We start from the raw sequence: 23,438 nt of genomic DNA, 5'->3' as shown, positions 1-23,438 counted from the left end.
CAAAGGTTATGGTGTTTTGTAGAGGAGAATAGTTTATCACAGAGTTTGTTCTCTAATAAACTTACAGTACAAGTAATTCACAATCGGAAGACTACCAGCTGGTAACGTTTCAGTTATAGATGTGAAAAGATCTGCTGTGTTTTAGTAATAGATGTGAAAAGATCTGCTGTGTTTTAGTAACAGATGTGAAAAGATCTGCTGTGTTTTAGTAATAGATGTGAAAAGATCTGCTGTGTTTTAGTAATAGATGTGAAAAGATCTGCTGTGTGTTAGTAATAGATGTGAAAAGATCTGCTGTGTTTTAGTAATAGATGTGAAAAGATCTGCTGTGTTTTAGTAATAGATGTGAAAAGATCAGCTGTGTTAATGAAAAGATCTGCTGTGTGTTAGTAATAGATGTGAAAAGATCTGCTGTGTTTTAGTAATAGATGTGAAAAGATCTGCTGTGTTTTAGTAATAGATGTGAAAAGATCAGCTGTGTTTTAGTAATAGATATGAAAAGATCTGCTGTGTTTTAGTAACACACTCGCCATGTTGAAGTTCTAGTAACGGACATTGAAAAGCCCAGCTTACAGTATCTTGGTAGCAGACAGAGAAGACCAGCTTCATCAGCGATGTATCATGCTCGTGAGTAGGGTAACAATACGTCGTGAATCTCACATCAACATTCAACAGTGAGTAATCACATGACTCCAAGACTTCATTACAGTACAACTTTATAATTCCTCAGTGTTTAGAGGAGATTTTATTGTGGACATATTAGATTGAATATTAGAAGTATCTAATATAAAGTATATATACATTTCACTGTCAGACAGTCCAATTCATTGTCAGAGGAAATAGATGGTACAGTTTACTGTCAGAGGAAATAGATGGCACAGTTAACAGTAAGAGGAAATAGGATTATTCAGCGAAACTTTTATAATGATAAAGATTCTTGCTATCAATATATTTGAACAATTGCAAAATATTTGAGCGAGTATAATTTAGCATTAGAAATATTTATTGTGCAAATATTGAGGTAACATTTATATTTAATACAATCGTTTAACAAATTCATCGTTCTTTTCAAATGAAATCCAACATGATATGTCATGAAAGAACCTCACACAAAATTCCTTGTTTTTCAAATGTACCATGATCTCTTGATAGTTACACAGGTAACAGTCTTAATAACAAAGAATATCAGACTGTTTGATTCCCTCTCAGGGTAAAGCATTTTACAACAAAACCTTACACGGTTTATCCAGCACCGGGCTGGTTAACAAGATGTATTTTATACAATACTTTTTAGTTACAATATACGCGATATGTACCTCTATATTATAATCTCATTCAACAGATCTGTCACAAATTCTTTTTACAACTCTATCATTCACTTTTTTTAACAATTAAAAAAAAAAATTCTTTCATACAACATTCTTCTGATAAAATTTCATCTCCATTCAAAAATACTTAATTTCCCTCTCTTAATTCACAAAAATATCACATTTTCAAAGCTAGTCTCACAAAAGAGACCCAGTTCCGGACTGGGCCTGTTTGAATATCTTGTGATAACACTCCTTATATGAGCCCAGGGATCATGTATTGTCCTTAGGCTCTTTGTTCCCTGCCAGAATCTGCGTGAACCTTTTCTTGTCTATATTCATTCTGATCGATTCTATATTCCTGAACAGTGTATCAGCACACAGTGTGTCTGGCAGCTTGGTGAGGAACTGGACACAGTGTATAAAGTCGTGGTGTATCAGGACATTTTCAAACATCTTCAGGATTCCTGAAACATGTCAATTACAGGAAATATGTGAAACACATGTACAGTTATATAATACAGGTCTGAGATATATAATACAGGTCTGAGATATATAATACAGGTCTGGTATATATAATATAGGTCTGGTTATATAATACAGGTCTGAGATATATAATACAGGTCTGGGGTATATAATACAGGTCTGGGGTATATAATACAGGTCTGGGGTATATAATACAGGTCTGGGGTATATAATATAGGTCTGGGGTATATAATACAGGTCTGGGGAATATAATACAGGTCTGGGGTATATAATACAGGTCTTGGGTATATAATACAGGTCTGAGATATATAATTCAGGTCTGAGATATATAATACAGGTCTGAGATATATAATACAGGTCTGGGGTATATAATACAGGTCTGGGGTATATAATATAGGTCTGGTTATATAATACAGGTCTGGGGTATATAATACAGGTCTGGGGTATATAATACAGGTCTGGGGTATATAATACAGGTCTGGGGAATATAATACAGGTCTGGGGTATATAATACAGGTCTTGGGTATATAATACAGGTCTGAGATATATAATACAGGTCTGGTACATATAATACAGGTCTGGGGTATATAACACAGGTCTGGGGTATATAACACAGGTCTGGGATATATAATATAGGTCTGGGATATATAATACAGGTCTGGGGTATATAATACAGGTCTGGGGTATATAATACATGTCTGGGGTATATAATACAGGTCTGGGGTATATAATACAGGTCTGGGGTATATAATACAGGTCTGGGATATATAATACAGGTCTGGGATATATAACACAGGTCTGGTATATAATACAGGTCTGGGATATATAATATAGGTCTGGTATATATAATATAGGTCTGGGGTATATAGTACAGGTCTGGGGTATATAGTACAGGTCTGGGATATATAATACAGGTCTGGGATATATAATATAGGTCTGGGATATATAATACAGGTCTGGGGTATATAATACAGGTCTGGGGTATATAATACAGGTCTGGGATATATAATACAGGTCTGGGATATATAATATAGGTCTGGGATATATAATACAGGTATGGGGTATATAATACAGGTCTGGGATATATAATACAGGTCTGGTGTATAAAATATAGGTCTGAGATATATAACACAGGTCTGAGATATATAATACAGGTCTGAGATATATAATACAGGTCTGGGGTATATAATACAGGTCTGGGGTATATAATACAGGTCTGAGATATATAATACAGGTCTGGGGTATAAAATATAGGTCTGGGATATATAATACAGGTCTGGGATATATAATACAGGTCTGGGATATATAATATAGGTCTGGGGTATATAATACAGGTCTGGGGTATATAATACAGGTCTGGGATATATAATACAGGTCTGGGGTATATAATACAGGTCTGGGGTATATAATACAGGTCTGGGATATATAGTACAGGTCTGGGATATATAATACAGGTCTGGGGTATATAATACAGGTCTGGGATATATAATACAGGTCTGGTATATATAATACAGGTCTGGGGTATATAATACAGGTCTGGTATATATAATACAGGTCTGGGGTATATAATACAGGTCTGGGATATATAATACAGGTCTGAGATATATAATACAGGTCTGGGATATATAATACAGGTCTGGTATATAAAATACAGGTCTGAGGTATATAATACATGTCTGGGATATATAATACAGGTCTGGTATATATAATACAGGTCTGGGGTATATAATACAGGTCTGAGATATATAATACAGGTCTGGGATATATAATACAGGTCTGGTATATATAATACAGGTCTGGTATATATAATACAGGTCTGGGATATATAATACAGGTCTGGGGTATATAATACAGGTCTGAGATATATAATACAGGTCTGGGATATAATACATGTCTGGGATATATAATACAGGTCTGGGGTATATAATATAGGTCTGGGATATATAATACAGGTCTGAGATATATAATACAGGTCTGAGATATATAATACATGTCTGGGATATATAATACAGGTCTGAGATATATAATACAGGTCTGGTATATATAATACAGGTCTGAGGTATATAATACAGGTCTGGGGTATATAGTACAGGTCTGGGGTATATAATACAGGTCTGGGGTATATAATACAGGTCTGGGGTATATAATACAGGTCTGGGATATATAATACAGGTCTGAGATATATAATACAGGTCTGGGGTATATAATACAGGTCTGGGGTATATAACACAGGTCTGAGATATATAATACAGGTCTGGGGTATATAACACAGGTCTGGATATATTAATACAGGTCTGGGTATATAATACAGGTCTGGATATATAATACAGTCTGGGTATATAATACAGGTCTGGGGTATATGATACAGGTCTGGGGTATATAATACAGGTCTGAGATATATAATACAGGTCTGGGGTATATAATACAGGTCTGAGATATATAATACAGGTCTGGGGTATATAATACAGGTCTGAGATATATAATACAGGTATGAGATATATAATACAGGTCTGGGGTATATAATATAGGTCTGGGGTATATAATACAGGTCTGGGGTATATAATACAGGTCTGGGATATATAATACAGGTCTGAGATATATAATACAGGTCTGGTATATATAATACAGGTCTGGGGTATATAATATAGGTCTGAGATATATAACACAGGTCTGGGATATATAATACAGGTTTGGGGTATATAATACAGGTCTGGTATATATAATACAGGTCTGGGGTATATAGTACAGGTCTGGGATATATAATACAGGTCTGGTATATATAATACAGGTCTGGGGTATATAATACAGGTCTGGGGTATATAATACAGGTCTGAGATATATAATACAGGTCTGGGATATATAATACAGGTCTGGGGTATATAATATAGGTCTGAGATATATAATACAGGTCTGGGATATATAATACAGGTCTGGGGTATATAATACAGGTCTGAGATATATAATACAGGTCTGGGGTATATAATACAGGTCTGGGATATATAATACAGGTCTGGAATATATAATACAGGTCTGGGGTATATAATACAGGTCTGAGATATATAATACAGGTCTGGGGTATATAATACAGGTCTGGGGTATATAATATAGGTCTGTGATATATAATACAGGTCTGGGGTATATAATACAGGTCTGAGATATATAATACAGGTCTTGGGTATATAATGCAGGTCTGGGGTATATAATACAGGTCTGGTATATAATGCAGGTCTGGGGTATATAATGCAGGTCTGGGATATATAATACAGGTCTGAGATATATAATACAGGTCTGGGGTATATAATACAGGTCTGGGGTATATAACACAGGTCTGAGATATATAATACAGGTCTGGGGTATATAACACAGGTCTGAGATATATTATACAGGTCTGGGGTATATAATACAGGTCTGAGATATATAATACAGGTCTGGGGTATATAATACAGGTCTGGGGTATATGATACAGGTCTGGGGTATATAATACAGGTCTGAGATATATAATACAGGTCTGGGGTATATAATACAGGTCTGAGATATATAATACAGGTCTGGGGTATATAATACAGGTCTGAGATATATAATACAGGTCTGAGATATATAATACAGGTCTGGGGTATATAATATAGGTCTGGGGTATATAATACAGGTCTGGGGTATATAATACAGGTCTGGGATATATAATACAGGTCTGGGGTATATAATATAGGTCTGGGGTATATAATACAGGTCTGGGGTATATAATACAGGTCTGGGATATATAATACAGGTCTGGGGTATATAATACAGGTCTGGGGTATATAATATAGGTCTGGGGTATATAGTACAGGTCTGGGGTATATAATACAGGTCTGGTATATATAATACAGGTCTGGTATATATAATACAGGTCTGAGATATATAATACAGGTCTGGGGTATATAATACAGGTCTGGGATATATAATACAGGTCTGGGGTATATAATACAGGTCTGGGATATATAATACAGGTCTGGGATATATAATACAGGTCTGGGGTATATAATACAGGTCTGGGGTATATAATACAGGTCTGGGGTATATAATACAGGTCTGAGATATATAATACAGGTCTGGGGTATATAATACACGTCTGGGGTATATAATACAGGTCTGGGATATATAATACAGGTCTGGGGTATGTAATACAGGTCTGGTATATAATACAGGTCTGGGATATATAATACAGGGTCTAGGTTGAGAGGCAGTCTCGTAATAGAGGAATTTATTCAGGGTCCCTCACATATTTATTTTGATGGTTACCTAGTGCTGTGCGGAATAGGAACTCTTCGCCGTCCCGACAAAACATGTCCCACACTCGACAGGCCACATCAAGGGGTAGGGACTTACTGAACAGTGTAAATATCCTACAACACAAATCATCAATATAATCACAATCAGAAAAAATATATACATGTTATCTAGTGTTCAATGACAATGCTACACAGATATAATTACATCATAATCTCATTTTCATCACTTTTTTCGGTTCAGAAAGTCGTCTGTAAAATCAGAAGCTGATGTGTCACTAGTAGAGATAAAAAACATTGCATCTTTGATTCAGGCAGACACTATGATATTGGGGATAGCACATATAATGCATTTATATTCAGAAAACAAAAGTAACAAAGCAAGAGCCAAAGTAAAGAGTACGAGGGTAGCCCTGCCTGATCCCCTTTCATACTCTCCCCTGGGTTTTCAGAGGGGTCTCCCATCCAAAATTTCAAAATCCTAAATGGCAGGAGTTGGCTTTCAAGCACTTTTTAATAGCAATCACCATTTCATCATACAAGTGGAAATACTGTATGCTGATTTAAGTTAGAAACTGTCCAAAGCCATCTCTTGGGTGAGTGCCTGTGAGTGGGTACTACTGACGCAGCATTTATTACGGACAACTCAGTGAAAGTTCTGAAAATATCTGACACTGGTTTTGCGATTTTGACACTAGCTTCAGATTGCTTATGTTTGATTCTGTTCACATAGATATTAATATCATCTGTCTCACATGTGAAATTGAAATGCTGACCTAGTAGACAATACAGAGAGCAAACTGGACCTTTATCACTCCTCGTTATACATGGATATGTTAGGGAATACAATATTCGCTTTCGTGTGGCTGAGCCCACTTCTTTTTATTTTTTGGGCAATTTTGTTGAGTTATATTGTTGAGTTATAGAAGTCCCTTTTCAACATATTTACTGATATTTTCTCTTTTTTCTCCTTCTTTCACTCTTCTTCCAAAACATTTGATATAGTACAATATAGCAGGAGCACCCTGCAATAGTCAAAATCAAAGATGGCTGCCTGTTGGCCATGTTTTTTTCCAATCGGTCCCAAAATGCAATATGCATAACTAGGGACCAAGGGGAACTTACATATGAAATTTGAGAAATATCCCTACAGTACTTTCTGAGAAATAGCGATAATAAACTTCAATTATCAAAATCTAAGATGGCTGCGTATCGGCCATGTTGTTTTTCGATTGGTCCCAAAATGCAATATGTATAACTAGGGACCAAGGGAAACCTACATATGAAATTTGAGAAAGATCCATTCTGTACTTTATGAAAATTCTGGCAAAAAGTGTTTTTTACAGTGGGACGGACGGAGGAACAACCACGGACCATGGACGTAGGGCAATTTGAATAGCCCACCATCTGATGATTGTGGCTTAAAAGGGTAAGTACAAAATCAGAAAGGTAGAAAGGTGCCCATAACTCTATGCGTTGGGATTTTTCGCAACAGTGGCAGATGGTAAGTTTGGCATGAGTCAGAATTCCGATGCCAGCAGCTACAGATTTAAATCTTAATTACGGCTACTTACCAGTCTATAATGTATAAATCTGGTGTTACGGCTACTTACCAGTCTATAATGTATAAATCTGGTGTTACGTTGTTCTTCATAAAATGGCGGTGCAGTAAAGGCATATTTTCGTGGAAAAGATCATCATAAGTTTGAAAGTAGGACTTCATCTACAACAGTTATACAAACACAATATTTTATTTGTTCAAGGACTTTTTAGATTATAATTAATGTAGTGATTCTTTCATATCTTAGTAACAGCTAGTAAAACAGGATGTACAACGTTGTTAGTGTGACCCTCTATTGTACACTGTATATCAGTTACCTTGGTTTATGTTTTATCTGTTTCTGTACCAGCATAAACTCGCTGGATATTGTCAGGAATTACTTTTGATTTTGAGTTGACTGCTGCTGTAATGCACTGTCGGTAACGTCACTGTGTGTTATGTGTCGGTAACGTCACTGTGTGTTATGTGTCGGTAACGTCACTGTGTGTTGTGTCGGTAACGTCACTGTGTGTTATGTGTCGGTAACGTCACTGTGTGTTATGTGTCGGTAACGTCACTGTGTGTTATGTAAGTGTGTTTGATGGGTTAGGGTTTTTATTATATTCTTGAATTTTAATTGTTATTTATATATTTATTGGTTGTTGTTGGTTGATGAAGAGAACCCCAAGCCCCTCACCCGTAGAACATTTACGATTATGATTAAACCCTCACCCCTAGAGCATTTACGATTAAGATTAAACCCTCACCCCTAGAACATTTACGATTACGATTAAACCCTCACCCATAGAATATTTAGGATTACGATTAAACCATAGAACATTTACGATTAAGATTAAACCCTCACCCGTACAACATTTACGATTAAGATTAAACCCTCACCCGTACAACATTTACGATTAAGATTAAACCCCTCACCTGTAGAACATTTACGATTAAGATTAAACCCTCACCCGTAGAACATTTACGATTAAGATTAAACCCTCACCCGTAGAACATTTATGATTAAGATTAAACCCTCACCCGTACAACATTTACGATTAAGATTAAACCCTCACCCGTAGAACATTTACGATTAAGATTAAACCCCTCACCTGTAGAACATTTACGATTACGATTAAACCCTAAACCATAGAACATTTACGATTAAGATTAAACCCTCACCTGTAGAATATTTAGGATTACGATTAACTGACAAAGAACAACGATACTAACCATTTCCTCATCTATCCTAAAAAAGGCCACTTGACAGGGGCGGTTAAGGAGATTAGCAAACACAAGGAAGGCATCAGCTACATCCATGTTGAGGAGAAGTACTGCTGCGATGAAAGACATACCCTGTACCTGTAAGCAAAATGATGAGAGTTACCTCCCTTGAACCAAATCTCGCCAGGAATGCTATTTCTTCCTCCTAAATAACATATATATCCAAAATGACCTGGGTGAAAATGTCCGATTCTCAAAAAATTAACATAGACATATATATGAGGAAAAGATTTTGCAATAGCAAAATTATTCCCTTCCAAAACACTTATCTCCCTTAGTAATTATTTTTTTTATTTCAAGCCTGACCAATGATCTGTAAATCTCATCTTTGGAATGTAATATATAATTAGCAGCCAGTAACAAACAAAAGGTCCATGAGGACCCTGGAGTTCACCATTGAATCCCTTTATTGGATGCGTGTAACACTGATCTTTTCTCTACTTTTCTACAGAATAAATCTGAAAACGCCATTCAATAGGTAACATTTCCAAAGATAATCTGTCCTGTTAGATGCTCAGATGATAGTATTACTTTTCAGCGTTGTTGTCACTGTCCAAGATTCCCTCTGTCTGTTTACTATCAAGTAGAGATTCCCTCTGTCTGTTTACTATCAAGTAGAGATCACTGGTGCAGCTGACATCAAAGGCAGTTTATGAAGCGTTTATCAAATATGATCAACCTTCACACTGAATGCTATGAAACCTTCGCCACACAACAGCAATTTAATTGGTTTGAATTAACTGTTGATTTTTCTGGATTGTGTCACACTCTCAATCAGTGAAGTGTCAAATTTCATTACAGTTTGTGTGTGGGTCATTTATTGACCAATACCCCACATATATTCTTATAGCTCGCCAGCAAGCGTTACTTATGTTACCTCTGCTTGGTGTTTTTTTACATTGGCTGTGTGACGGACATAAGCTAGGGGCTACAAACGTGTAGACAGCAACACTTACATAACCCACGTCAGGCCTGTAGCAGGCGTAAGCACCAAGAAGACTGTGCAACAGGTCGTGATATGGTCCACCCTGTAGAGAAATCATATGACAATGATTATAAGAAGTTGGAGAAGAATTATTATCACTTTTGATGCTAATAAAGCCAGTACCAAATAGCATGTTAAGCTTTATGCATACATGATTTATAGAAAATATCAACAGCTTTTTTTTGCATTCATCAGCTTTTTATAAAACAAGAAACCCAAATGGCTTGCAATACTCACCTGGATATTTCAGTAATCATAGCTAAATACTCTCATACAAGTTATATTTTAAGTATTTTCCTACTTTAGCTGCCTCTCCCAACAATGATTCAAACAAAATGGGGACTAAATCCTGTCATTCTTAAAGAAGAATAAAGATTTTAAGATTTTTGCTTTATTTTCCATATTGGGCCCCTTCTCTCTCTCTGACCTTAGGGGAGATTCAATCCTCATTTATATAATATTTGATCCCCTTTGCCTAATAATTGTCCATTAAATTCATTCAGTTGTTCAGGACAACTAGCAATTTAAAAGATTTACATCTATATCCCTAATGAGCACCCCTCCTGTTTTCACAATCTTGGATCTTAATTGCCCGATTATACTGTAGAATAAATTTCATCAAAATCCATTCAGTCTTGCAGTACTAGTAGCAAATTAAAAGGTTAATCTCCATTTCCCCTATCGGACCCCACCCCTCCACCCCTAACAGAGTTTTTTGTTAAGGATTTCTCAGCTAACTCTAATGCTAGCTTATCTCTTCCTTATTTTCAACTTGGAATCAGACGTATGCTAGAGATCAAAAATCATAAAGGTCAATCTTATTATGGACCCAGAGGAGCCATCTACTATGGCCCCAGAGGAGCCATACCCTTGTTTATACATTGGATCTTCTGTGCCCAATAATGCTCCAGACGAAATTTCATCAAAATCCATGCAATGATTCAGTGACAATTTAAAGGAAATGTTGACGGACGATAGACGATGCACCATGGCATCAGTTAATGGCATCAGTTTGGTCCAGATGAGGGCATCAAGGTCTACTTTGAGAAGTTCATCAACATTTACCTTTTGAAATATACAGAGCTGAGGGAATGTTCGTGATACATCAAGTTTGATGAGTTCAACGCTAGATTCTTTACTGGACGGAGGCTCAGATGAGGCTGAAATTTACAATATGGACATTATCAGAGTGGAAATCATTGTTTTTAATGATTGTCTCTGTTTAAAGTGAATAAAATAGATATATATCAGTAGAAACACATGAAATAAGAAACTTAATTGTTCAGAGCCAAACTGGAACAGTAATAACAAATTATCTACTTAATCCATGATCTGTAAAATCCCAAGTGCAAAAACACTTTTATCCGACAAGAAAACTTGTCTGAATAAAGCGCTTATCTCCTCTTTATATAATTGACCCTAACATTATTGGTAATTCAGTGCTAGACGTTTTTTTAGCCTCTGAAAATCCTATCAACATATTCCATTTAATATCCAATGATCGTGTGACAAATGATACAATAAGGTACTCACTCTCAGAGGTACCATATATCTCTCCGGTATCACATGCTGTGAGTGTTAGACGGATCCTATCTTCTGCTCGACTTTCACAAATCTCATACAGTTCTGTAAAACAACAGTATTAATCATGTTTATCCTAAACCTATTCTTTATTTTTGCAGAATCATCACTTAGAATTGTAAGCTAAAAGTGGTTTACAAATGTGCCCTCCTCAATTTTAACTAGAACTGTCGCCAGGATGGCTGACTAATACCCCCGCAATCTGCACGAGTCAATGGTGAATTGGAACTCTTAATTAGAGGTTTACTAAGATAACCCAGTAATATAGTGACCAGTTGCCATAGCAACCATAATTTTTAGAAAAAGAAAGTGGCATGCACATCTACACATGGTCCTCTATATTTGTGTGAAGTTTCATTGAAATCGGCCCTTCGGTTTAGGAGGATTTGTCCGGACAAACTTAAAGTTATGGTTCTTATCGGAAACCTGTTTATAGTGACCACTTGCCATAGCAACCGTAATTTTGAGAAAAAGAAAGTGGCATGCACATCTACACATGGTCCTCTATATTTGTGTGAAGTTTCACTGAAATCGGCCCTTCGGTTTTAGTAGGAGTTGTCCGGACAAACTTAAAGTTATCATTTTTATCGGAAAACCTGTTTATAGTGACCAGTTGCCATAGCAACCATAATTTTGAGAAAAAGAAAGTGGCATGCACAACTACACATGGTCCTCTATATTTGTGTGAAGTTTCACTGAAATCGGCCCTTTGGTTTAGGAGGAGTTGTCCGGACAAAATGTGTCTACAGACAGACAGACGGATGGATGGACAGACGGACAGACAACTTTATTCCAGTATACCCCCCTAACTTCGTTGCGGGGGTATAAATACTTTTATAATGGGGGAGTGGGATTATTTGAGGATAAATATGGTACCTAACTCACTTGAGGATAAATATGGTACTTTACTCACTTGAGGATAAATATGGTACCTAACTCACTTGAGGATAAATATGGTACCTAACTCACTTGAGGATAAATATGGTACCTAACTCACTTGAGGATAAATATGGTACCTAACTCACTTGAGGATAAATATGGTACCTAACTCACTTGAGGATAAATATGGTACTTTACTCACTTGAGGATAAATATGGTACCTAACTCACTTGAGGATAAATATGGTACCTAACTCACTTGAGGATAAATATGGTACCTAACTCACTTGAGGATAAATATGGTACCTAACTCACTTGAGGATGAATATGGTACCTAACTCACTTGAGGATAAATATGGTACCTAACTCACTTGAGGATAAATATGGTACCTAACTCACTTGAGGATAAATATGGTACCTAACTCACTTGAGGATAAATATGGTACCTAACTCACTTGAGGATAAATATGGTACCTAACTCACTTGATGATAAATATGGTACCTAACTCACTTGAGGATAAATATGGTACTTTACTCACTTGAGGATAAACATGGTACCTAACTCACTTGAGGATAAATATGGTACTTGGACTTGTTCAGAACAGCTGACCTTTTATTTTAATGGTATGTTGATAAAATAAGATAATGTAGAGAGTCCAGGAAACAACAGAAAATATAGTAGGCAGGCTACACAGTATTGGCTAACAGACATATAGTCTAATAGGAGTTTCATTCCATTAACTAAAATTCATTATTTCTCTATCAAATAGAAGATCGTGTAAATATCTCTACTTTTTAGTAAAATATATATGAAATTTTATTTAAATATCAAATCTTCATTTCTACTTAATTTTTGTAAATCCATTTGATACAGGAGAGGGAGTTTGAGGCCCAGACAGAGCAAGAGTCATAAATTATCTTCCTCAACATATACCCGTATATGTAATACACAAATTTCGTAATAATAATTATTAACACTTTCTCTAAAATCAGTTTAAATGTGAATACCTTGTGTAAGATTGAGGTCGTTGCCGATAGCCAGTTTCCACACCTTGCCTCGAACACTTGGAGGGATCCCCAACCACCACAGATCCCTGGTTTTCTTAGTAGCTTTCCTGTCAAATCCAACCGTGACTGATATATACATCATTGGTTACATCTCGGCATGTTTTCATCACACAATCTTTCAACCAGAACATGCTTGACCACAAAGTTTATTATAAAGAGCTTTGCAGATCACACATTCAACATATTAAGTTTTGAATAAGACAATATCAAATGTTTGAAACATAAAATATCAAAATTCTTACATAACAAGAGGCTGATGAACCTAAACAGTCACCTGAGGTGTTAAAGTCTTTGATTTTAGCATAATTAACCCCTGTGACATTGAATAAAGGCCATACTGCATACTGCAAGGCCAATATCAGGCCTCTGGGCCTCTTGGTTATCAAGAAGTCATAAAAAGCTTTTAGCATATTTGACCCCTGTGATCTTGAATGTAGATCATTTGAACAAGCATGGTAGCCCTTCATCTCAGCATGCTTCAGACCCAATATCAGGTTCCTGAGCAAGATGGTTATCAAGTAGAATTTGAAAATGTAAATTATTTATTTACAACGGACGATGCACAACGAATGACACAGACAAAAGGTGATCGCAATAGGTCAAGGGTCGAGACCTAAAAAGTGTTAAACATTTTCCTGACGATGAAGGGCGAGATTCTTAAGCTGTTAAACGCTCAGCCTATTTGTTAAATCGTCCCCCCTTTCATTGAAATTCCCCATCTCACCCCTTTATTAAATCGTCCCACTATAGTTGAGATCCCCCTGTCTCACATCTAAGTGGGGTAAAAAGATTCTATAAATTTAAAATACAATACGCACGCTGTATCCCAGTTGGGCAGAATTTCGTTGGTCCATTTTTTTGTTGCAGCTAATAGCTGGTCCTCTTGTTTGATTTGCTGCATTTGTTGTTTCCGCTTCTGTTTGATATCTTTTTGTTCTGTAAAGATAAAACAATACAACATCAGATAGGATACAACTTAATGTGAGTGATACCCTGTCCAACGTTTACATCACAAACCAATCACCTGTGGCAGGCAGTGCGTCTTTTATGCCAATTCTGTTGATCTGGGGCAGTAACAAGCTGTGTGCTTGTAAGATAATTTTACTGATATTACTGTTTCATTCGGAATACAGGTATTTATCATTTATGTATAGATGTATTTTAGCCTAAGATTCTGAATATTATCAGATTTACCCATTAATAAGAACATTTTATGGGCTTGGTTTACCGCAGGACAAGGAAATAGCACTTATTAGCATTTTTACTGAACTACATATTGTTGAGTACCCAGGTACTTGTCAAAAGAGGAAAATATACAATCTCTCAATGATTTATTCTGTTCCCACCGAGATAATATCAATCTATGTGCAACATGTTCAAATGCAACATAATATTATAAATTTTATTGTTAGAGATTTTGTTTATGTTGACATGTAAGCTTTCCTGATGTATGTATATACACAAGAGGCTATAAGATTATATTATGGCACATTTTCTGTTGCACATGCACTTTCAAAATTAGAAAAGTTGTGAGGGGGCTAAAATTCTGAACCCATGAGAGCCCTACTTCATAAGGTTTATCCCGGAATACTAAAATATCAACTTCACATTCAACTATTGCAGAATTGATGCTCATTCAAAATTTTATAGAATGCGTGTTACAAACTCACCTGATTTCCCTGGTATTACCCATTTTTTTTTGGACCACCCAGATTAAATAACCACATTGACCCATTGGGTTTTCAAATACCCTATGTTTTAAATTCAGGACCTAGGATGACCCAGATTTCAGGATACCTCAAAAGTTTTCCATACATACTGTAAAATGTCTCAAAATCGTCACAGAGAATATTTGTCTTGATGTGAGTAGGCACTTTATTTTCCAGGAGTGTTGAAATGGCACAAGGATTGGTTTGTTAATATTTAAAAACTTTGGAATTGACATATCAGTAGTTATATCAAAGTCTAGTTGATTTGGATATTGCATTAGTATTTCCTCCGGGCAAAAAACGAAAATAATTTTGACTTCACGAAATAATAGTTAACTTCCACACAACCCTCAAACCAAATCTTAGAACCATAGTACACTTATAAAGGAGTTTACTGATGCTTTTCAACACCTGCACCATAAACTCAACATAAGCTCACCCTCTCTTCGACAGGTGAGCTAATTACTACTTATAATTAGTCTGGTGAGCTAATTACTACTTATAATTAGTCTTTCCTAGTAACTTTATATTATGTCCTATTTCCAACTTTCAGATTAAAGTTGACATCATTTTGATTCACCAAAGAGTTACTTGGCCAACATGGTTTTGTTAACATTGTGACAACTTCACCAGAGTGCATCCTTTATGTTGTAATCAACCAGTTTGAATATTTACCATATAATATATTTTTACATAACCTACACACATTATCTTACATTACGTAAAACTGGGACATAATGATAAATTTTGTCTTAGCTGAGAAATAATGATCATTTTCCAGTACTGATATCCAAATAATTATCAACAGTTTACTAATTAAATAGTATACAGACCCATATACGTACATTTGTCTTTCGTTTTGTCTATGCTACAAAAAACTAACAATATTACAACCAATGGGTTACAGAACCCCTACCTGACCACATCAACTTGTCCTCATTCAGAAGATATTCAACAGAGATCTGCCATCAATATCACCTCAGAATCATCGTTGGAATCCACATTAATGATTTGTAGATATTAAAGGATTTATTGGCTGCAGATTGGAAATGAATATGACAGGGTTTTATTTGGAGCATGACTGCTGTCAGCATCAGGACCAGGACAACTCCTGATCAATACCAGGGATCAGTTTACCACAAAACACCTTCAGGCTACTGGCAAACAAATTATTTCACTTTGTGTTCATAATGAGTCCCATAGCAAGGTGTCTGGTATCATAGCCGGTCCTGATCTCCCGGAACACATAAACAAAGTCGGGGTCTGTCAATAATACTGGCATCACGGTTTACAGTGAGCTTACAGTAATGTCTACAGGTATAATACTGGCATCAGGGTTTAGTGTCAGGTGAGCTTACAGCAATGTCTGTATAATACTGGCATCAGAGTTTAGTGTGAGGTAAGCTTACAGCAATGTCTGTATAATACTGGCATCAGGGTTTAGTGTGAGGTAAGCTTACAGCAATGTCTGTATAATACTGGCATCAGGGTTTAGTGTGAAGGTAAGCTTACAGTAATGTCTGTATAATACTGGCATCAGGGTTTAGTGTGAGGTAAGCTTACAGCAATGTCTGTATAATACTGGCATCAGAGTTTAGTGTGAGGTAAGCTTACAGCAATGTCTGTATAATACTGGCATCAGGGTTTAGTGTGAGGTGAGCTTACAGCAATGTCTGTATAATACTGGCATCAGAGTTTAGTGTGAGGTAAGCTTACAGCAATGTCTGTATAATACTGGCATCAGAGTTTAGTGTGAGGTGAAGCTTACAGCAATGTCTGTATAATACTGGCATCAGGGTTTAGTGTAAGGTGAGCTTACAGCAATGTCTATGATATATTTTTTAAAGTGATCGATGAGCTTACAGCAATATTTTAATATAATACTGGCATTATAGTTCAATGTATGGTAAGCAAAGTCAAGGTCATTGTTGTGTATAGAGGTTTACTACATTTAATTAAGCTGACAATGCTACATGTACTTTGTAAACAGGAGCTTGTAACTCACTTGTTATCTAACTAGCCAACAGGAAGGTCTGTGTTATTGAGATAGCAGATGCTCTATGCCTGTTGTCGCTTTCTAGTATTGATTGTGATGATATTGTCATAGATATACCATGCGAGCATAAAAAACAATTTTCTCAATAAGCATTCCAGACCAATGAAGACATTAAAAGATAAAAAAACACTCTAGAATATTAGTATTTCCAATGCAAGAAATTAACAAAACACAGAAAATTTTAACACCAAAACTAATAAAATTATTGTTCAGGTTTTGAGATGTATATTGAATACAAAATAAAAAGGGTAGATTTATTTACTTAAAGCTATCAATATTCCTGTATGTACCCAAAACTTCAGAATGAAAAAGAAAGAAGGGCAACAACTCTTAATATATTCAGTCATATAAGTTACCTTCAATCATAACTAAGCAACCTAAGCTACTCTCTGAGGAACCCACATACAAAATAAGCAATTTCTGGTAATATACTAAAGGAGGCATGCTCTTAACAAGAGGTCAAGAGGGCCTGCATTGTTCACCTGGATATTCTAGTAAATGTAAAAATACTCTCATTTAATTTGAGACTTGCCTCTCCAAACAACAGTTCAAACCAAATGTGAAGGATATTAAATATTTTGTCATATTTCACCTATACTGGACTCCCTCCCTAGGCATCATGGGAGCTACACTCCTGATTATTCAACATTGGATCTGCTTGATGCTCCAATAATGCTCAAGACCAAATTTCATCAAAATCCATTGTCATTCAAGAGATTTAAAGGAAGAACAAATTACCTCTATTTTTCATATTGGCCCCTGCCCCTCCAGCCCTAGGGCAGACACAACCTCTGTTTATAAGAAAAGGGATTGCCTTTACACAATAATGGTTCTGTCCAAATTTCATCAAAATCCAACTCAGGCCTTCAGCACTAGTGGCAATAAAATGAGTTGTATCTTTCCCCTTTTGGCTCCTGCCCCTTCGGCCACTGGGAAGCCACACCATCTCATTTGGCAAATAATGCTCGAGACTAAACTTCATCAAAATCCATTCAAGCATTCAGGACTATTAGCGATTTAACAAGAACAAGTGGAACCTACATGTGAAGTCTAAATTTCATCAAAATCCATTTAAGTGTTCAGGACTAGTAGGGATTTACAACAATTTCCTCTATTGGGCCTCGCCCCTCCAGTACTAGTGGAGCCACACCCTCAGTTTAAACAACAATTTGGTCTCCTTTGCCCAATAATGCTCCAGATCAAATTTCATTAAAATCAATTCAGGAGTTCAGGACAAGAAGGGATTTAAAGGTAATGTTGACGGATGCCGGATGCTGCACCATTGCAGAAGCTCAGAGGCCCTTCAGGCCAATGAAGGGTGAGGTGAGCTAAAATTGACACAAGGTGAACCTACTAATCACTTTTGAGAAATATCCCTTCAGTGCTTTTCAAGAAATAGCGATAACAAAATGCAATTCTTAAAATCTAAGATGGTCGCGTGTTGGCTATTTTGTTTTTCTAATCAAAAGTCCATTTAATTGGCAAAACTATCCAGTACTTTTTAAGAAATAGCAACAAAAAGGATTGTTAACAGTTGGATGGATGGATGACGGACGGACGGACGACAGACCATGGACCCAGGGTAATTTTAATAACTCGCCATAGGATGATGGTAGGCTATAGATTTGATACAGGAGGCCCAATGGGCATGTATAGCTCACCTGGCATTAAACTGAGAATTCATCACTCTAAGCCTTTTTAGTGTAAGTCAAGGTCATTCATTCACAAAATCTGGTTGCCTTTCATTCCAGCATGTAACATGCCAAACATAAAGCTCTGGGCCTTTTGTTTTTCTTCTTCTTTTTTTCTTTTTATTTGTTATTGAGGAGTCTTTTAAATATTTCAGAACATTTGACCACTGTGACCTAGAAAGTAACCAAATGTTTCAAAACTACACTGTTTTTAAACAATCCAAACTTGACCCAATCACTGGTTGACTTCTATCAAGAAATCTATATGGCTGATGTCCATTCAGCAATAGTAAGTCACCTTTCACCGCTATGAACCCGACAAAGGTCTCAGCTATTAATGATGTCAATAGTTGTTCAGTGTATTCCAATGTCATTTCCAACATTCACTTTGTCAAGAGAAATTAAATATCCAATTAAGTAAATACAAGCCTGAAGCTAAGTTTTAATGCTATTTGTCATCGCTCATGTACAGACTGTATTATAAGCTATGTAGATTATTTCATCAAAAGTCAGATTGTTCGTTAATGTGTTATGTTCAATTAACAAAACTTTACAAGTTTATCAACTGCTTGCTACAACTATTCAAAGATTGAAGTTTTTACTGCCAGACCGACCCCCACCAACCTGCTCCCTTTTGGCCCCACCCCTCAGCCTCCTGGAAGTGTCAGACCCACCCCCATTAGACTGCTCCCTTTTGGCCCCACCCCTCAGCCTCCTGGGAGTGTCAGACCCACCCCAATTAGACTGCTCCCTTTTGGCCCCACCCCTCAGCCTCCTGGGAGGGTCAGACTTAACCCCATCAGACTGCTATCTTTTGGCCCCACCCCTCAGCCCCCTGGAAGGGTCAGACCCACCCCCATCACACTGCTCCCTTTTGGCCCCACCCCTCAGTCTCCTGGGAGAGTCAGACCCGACCCCACCTAACTGCTCCCTTTTGGCCCCACTCCTCAGCCCCCTGGGAGGGTCAGATCCACCCCCATCTGACTGCTCCCTTTTGGTCCATACCCCTCAGTCTCCGTGGAGGGTCAGATCCACCCCCATCTGACTGCTCCCTTTTGGCCCCACCCCTCAGTCTCCGTGGAGGGTCAGATCCACCCCCATCTGACTGCTCCCTTTTGGCCCCACTCCTCAGCCCCCTGGGAGGGTCAGATTCACCCCCATCTGACTGCTCCCTTTTGGCCCCACCCCTCAGTCTCCGTGGAGGGTCAGATCCACCCCCATCTGACTGCTCCCTTTTGGCCCCACTCCTCAGCCCCCTGGGAGGGTCAGACCCACCCCCATCTGACTGCTCCCTTTTGGCCCCACCCCTCAGTCTCCGTGGAGGGTCAGATCCACCCCCATCTGACTGCTCCCTTTTGGCCCCACTCCTCAGCCCCCTGGGAGGGTCAGACCCACCCCCATCTGACTGCTCCCTTTTGGCCCCACCCCTCAGTCTCCGTGGAGGGTCAGACCCACCCCCATCTGACTGCTCCCTTTTGGCCCCACCCCTCAGTCTCCGTGGAGGGTCAGATTCACCCCCATCTGACTGCTCCCTTTTGGCCCATACCCCTCAGCCGCCTCGGAGGGTTAGACCCACCCTTTGTAGCTTTTGAATCTGCATCACTTACAGATGCTTCCAAATTAGGTTAGATTCCAACCAGTTATTTAAGAAGTCGCATCTGTTAAATTGTTGAGGGACAGATGAAGACGATGGATGATATGTATGGCATAAATAAGCCCACTAGGTGAGCTAATAATCAGACTTTCGTCATATAGTACATATTGGAAATCTAGAAACTAAAGGTTGATTAAATGTATATTTCAACATTATTTCTATGTAATTCAATCTACAACAGACATGGTTGCATCCCTTCAAAATGCCACAGATAGCGATCTACAACAACATCAAATAAGAGATCACCTCCTCAAAGTCAGAATAAAATAACATGCTTGAAATGTTTTAGATACTTTTGATACTCAATACATTAAGAAAAAAAAATTATCGAGAAATAGTGGTCTTGGCCAACATCCCCAGGAAATCCTGTCCTCTTCCCTACATACAACATGCATGTTCAAGGTCTGTCTCATCACTGGGCTAATTACAATCAGTAAAGATCGGCTAAGTAAACTCTTTCAGGTGTTATCACCCCCCCCCCCCCCCCCCCCCCCCCCCCCCCGCCCCCCAAGATAACCTAATCAGATAATGATAAGAGTCTGCTAACACTTTTTACTTACTTCATAGGAATCTAGAATCACAAAACAAGTAATTTGCCAGGTTTATACTTCAACAACTGCATGTTATGGCACATAGCACACACAACAAGATATGAATCACTTTAAAGTGAAGTTGCATTTTCTTTGTATTAGGTGATATCACATGATGAAATCAAATATCTGGTCATACACTTCAAGATAAAAAGACAACTGACCAATGTAAAGAAATACATGTATAAGGTGATTCAAGCATTTTTCAAAACTCATGTAAACCAGTTATAGCAATCCTAGATTTTTACCATGGTGATATTGTACCAATCCTAGATCTTTACCATGGTTATAAAAGTCCTAGATATTTACAAGGATTACCCCAGTCTAAAATCTTTACTGTGGTTACAAAAGTCCTAGATGTTAACTGTGGTTAAATAGCAGTCTAAGATCTTTACCATGGTTACACCAGTCCTAGATCTTTACTGTGGTTAAATAGCAGTCTAAGACCTTTACCATGGTTACACAAGTCCTAGATGTTAACTGTGGTAATATAGTCGTCCAAGATCTTTACCATGGTTACAAAAGTCCTAGATCTTTACTGTGGTTATATAGCAGTTCAAGACCTTTACCATGGTTACACAAGTCCTAGATGTTAACTGTGGTAATATAGTCGTCCAAGATCTTTACCATGGTTACAAAAGTCCTAGATCTTTACGGTGGTAATATAGCAGTCCAAGATCTTTACTGTGGTTACAAAAGTCCTAGATCTTTACCATGTTTACATCAGTCCTAGATCTTTACTGTGGTAATAAAGTCGTCCAAGATCTTTACCATGGTTACAAAAGTCCTAGATCTTTATCATGGTTACATCAGTCCTAGATTTTTTCTGTGGTTATGTAGCAGTCCTACATCTTTACCATGGTTACAAAAGTCCTAGATCTTTGCCATGGTTACACCAGTCCTAGATCTTTACCATGGTCACACCAGTCCTAGATCTTTGCCATGGTTATACCAGTCCTAGATCTTTACCATGGTCACACCAGTCCTAGATCTTTGCCATGGTTACACCAGTCCTAGATCTTTACTATGGTCACACCAGTCCTAGATCTTTACCATGGTCACACCAGTCCTAGATCTTTACCATGGTCACACCAGTCCTAGATCTTTACCATGGTTACACCAGTCCTAGATCTTTACCATGGTCACACCAGTCCTAGATCTTTACCATGGTCACACCAGTCCTAGATCTTTACCATGGTTACACCAGTCCCAGATCTTTACCATGGTTACACCAGTCCTAGATCTCCTGACCCAGTACGTATTTATTGATATTCCTATGATTAACTGTCATCAAATGTAATTAATAAAATTATCTGATTTAATCAATCAAACGTCGATACAAAATAAAGTGTACAAATGAATGCTTCAACAAGCTAAGTATGTTATGAGCATGGAGAGCCAGTGACCGAGATAGCGTTCAAAGCTATGTATATAGCACTGGAGGGTTTACCTGTGTAGGGAAAATAACAGGTAAAATTGATCAAGGTCAAGGGGAGGACAGACAGATGTGGCAGATAGGATTCTCATCTCATATATCAATACATTACTATTTTCTATACACAACAATATCATACCCGTATACTTTTACAAGGTCATCACACCACAAACATTTGGTTATATCAAGTTTAATAATTACATGCTGGAAGCCTCAGTTATAGACAATATATTGTAATGTGTGATGGAAATCATACTTGTTAGGTTTGTTTTTTTATAATTCCAATAAGAACATTCCACTTTGAATATATTTCAGTACAAGGTGAATGGTATTATAAACCAGAATAAATTCACAATCAAAATTGAAGATATTCAAATTAAACCTCAAATATTTCCCCGATTGATTCAATATATGGTAAAAAGTCTAATAATCCTTGTAAAGCATTAAAACATCTTCTGAGCCAAGAAAACCTCCATCATCCCATCTCTAACTACAATCCTTGTCATCCTTCATTCACAACAAACACGCCTCAATAAAGGTCAGTAGTCAAAATCCAATCAAGCGAACATTACTATGAAAAGAAAAAATCATTTGCCGCAGATCTAGGGAGAACTGTAGACTAGAAATGGCATTAAAAGTCGCGTTTAAATGAGATGTCTACAGGATAGCTCAAGTCATTACTGAACAGTGACGACAGAAAAGCTCCAGTCGTTACCGTACAGTTGGAGATAATGGTGATGGTGTTGATTATGTCAATGCACAGAGATTTTCACTCTGGCTTTTCATGCACAAGTCTAGTGTAATAATAGAGAACTTCGACTTCTGTGTATATTTTTATAACTTCAGGGGTTCGATTCCCTGACCGGACACAGACGACCGACACTGTGAGTTTTCTTGTAACACTGAGAT

At 37.4% G+C, this 23,438-nt stretch overlaps 1 protein-coding gene across 1 annotated transcript in view; it reads right to left on the bottom strand.

Annotated features, from left to right (window-relative positions):
- Nucleotides 1–985: 985 nt before the first annotated feature.
- The window catches only part of LOC117339250 (TBC1 domain family member 14-like), a 55,611-nt gene continuing 33,158 nt past the window's right edge, over nucleotides 986–23,438 (bottom strand). The window contains exons 4-12 of the mRNA XM_033900729.1: nucleotides 14,213–14,330; nucleotides 13,335–13,441; nucleotides 11,401–11,493; nucleotides 10,933–11,027; nucleotides 9,839–9,910; nucleotides 8,832–8,960; nucleotides 7,672–7,781; nucleotides 6,072–6,175; nucleotides 986–1,774 (exon numbers count right to left, since the gene is read on the bottom strand). Coding sequence (XP_033756620.1) covers nucleotides 1,581–1,774; nucleotides 6,072–6,175; nucleotides 7,672–7,781; nucleotides 8,832–8,960; nucleotides 9,839–9,910; nucleotides 10,933–11,027; nucleotides 11,401–11,493; nucleotides 13,335–13,441; nucleotides 14,213–14,330 — 1,022 coding nt within the window. The 3' untranslated portion in view covers nucleotides 986–1,580. The remainder of the gene's footprint in view (nucleotides 1,775–6,071; nucleotides 6,176–7,671; nucleotides 7,782–8,831; nucleotides 8,961–9,838; nucleotides 9,911–10,932; nucleotides 11,028–11,400; nucleotides 11,494–13,334; nucleotides 13,442–14,212; nucleotides 14,331–23,438) is intronic.

The sequence above is a fragment of the Pecten maximus genome, chromosome 12 (assembly GCF_902652985.1).
Source record: "Pecten maximus chromosome 12, xPecMax1.1, whole genome shotgun sequence".
In the NCBI taxonomy this organism is placed as follows: domain Eukaryota; kingdom Metazoa; phylum Mollusca; class Bivalvia; order Pectinida; family Pectinidae; genus Pecten; species Pecten maximus.
This window is presented reverse-complemented; position numbering and strand designations above follow the sequence as displayed.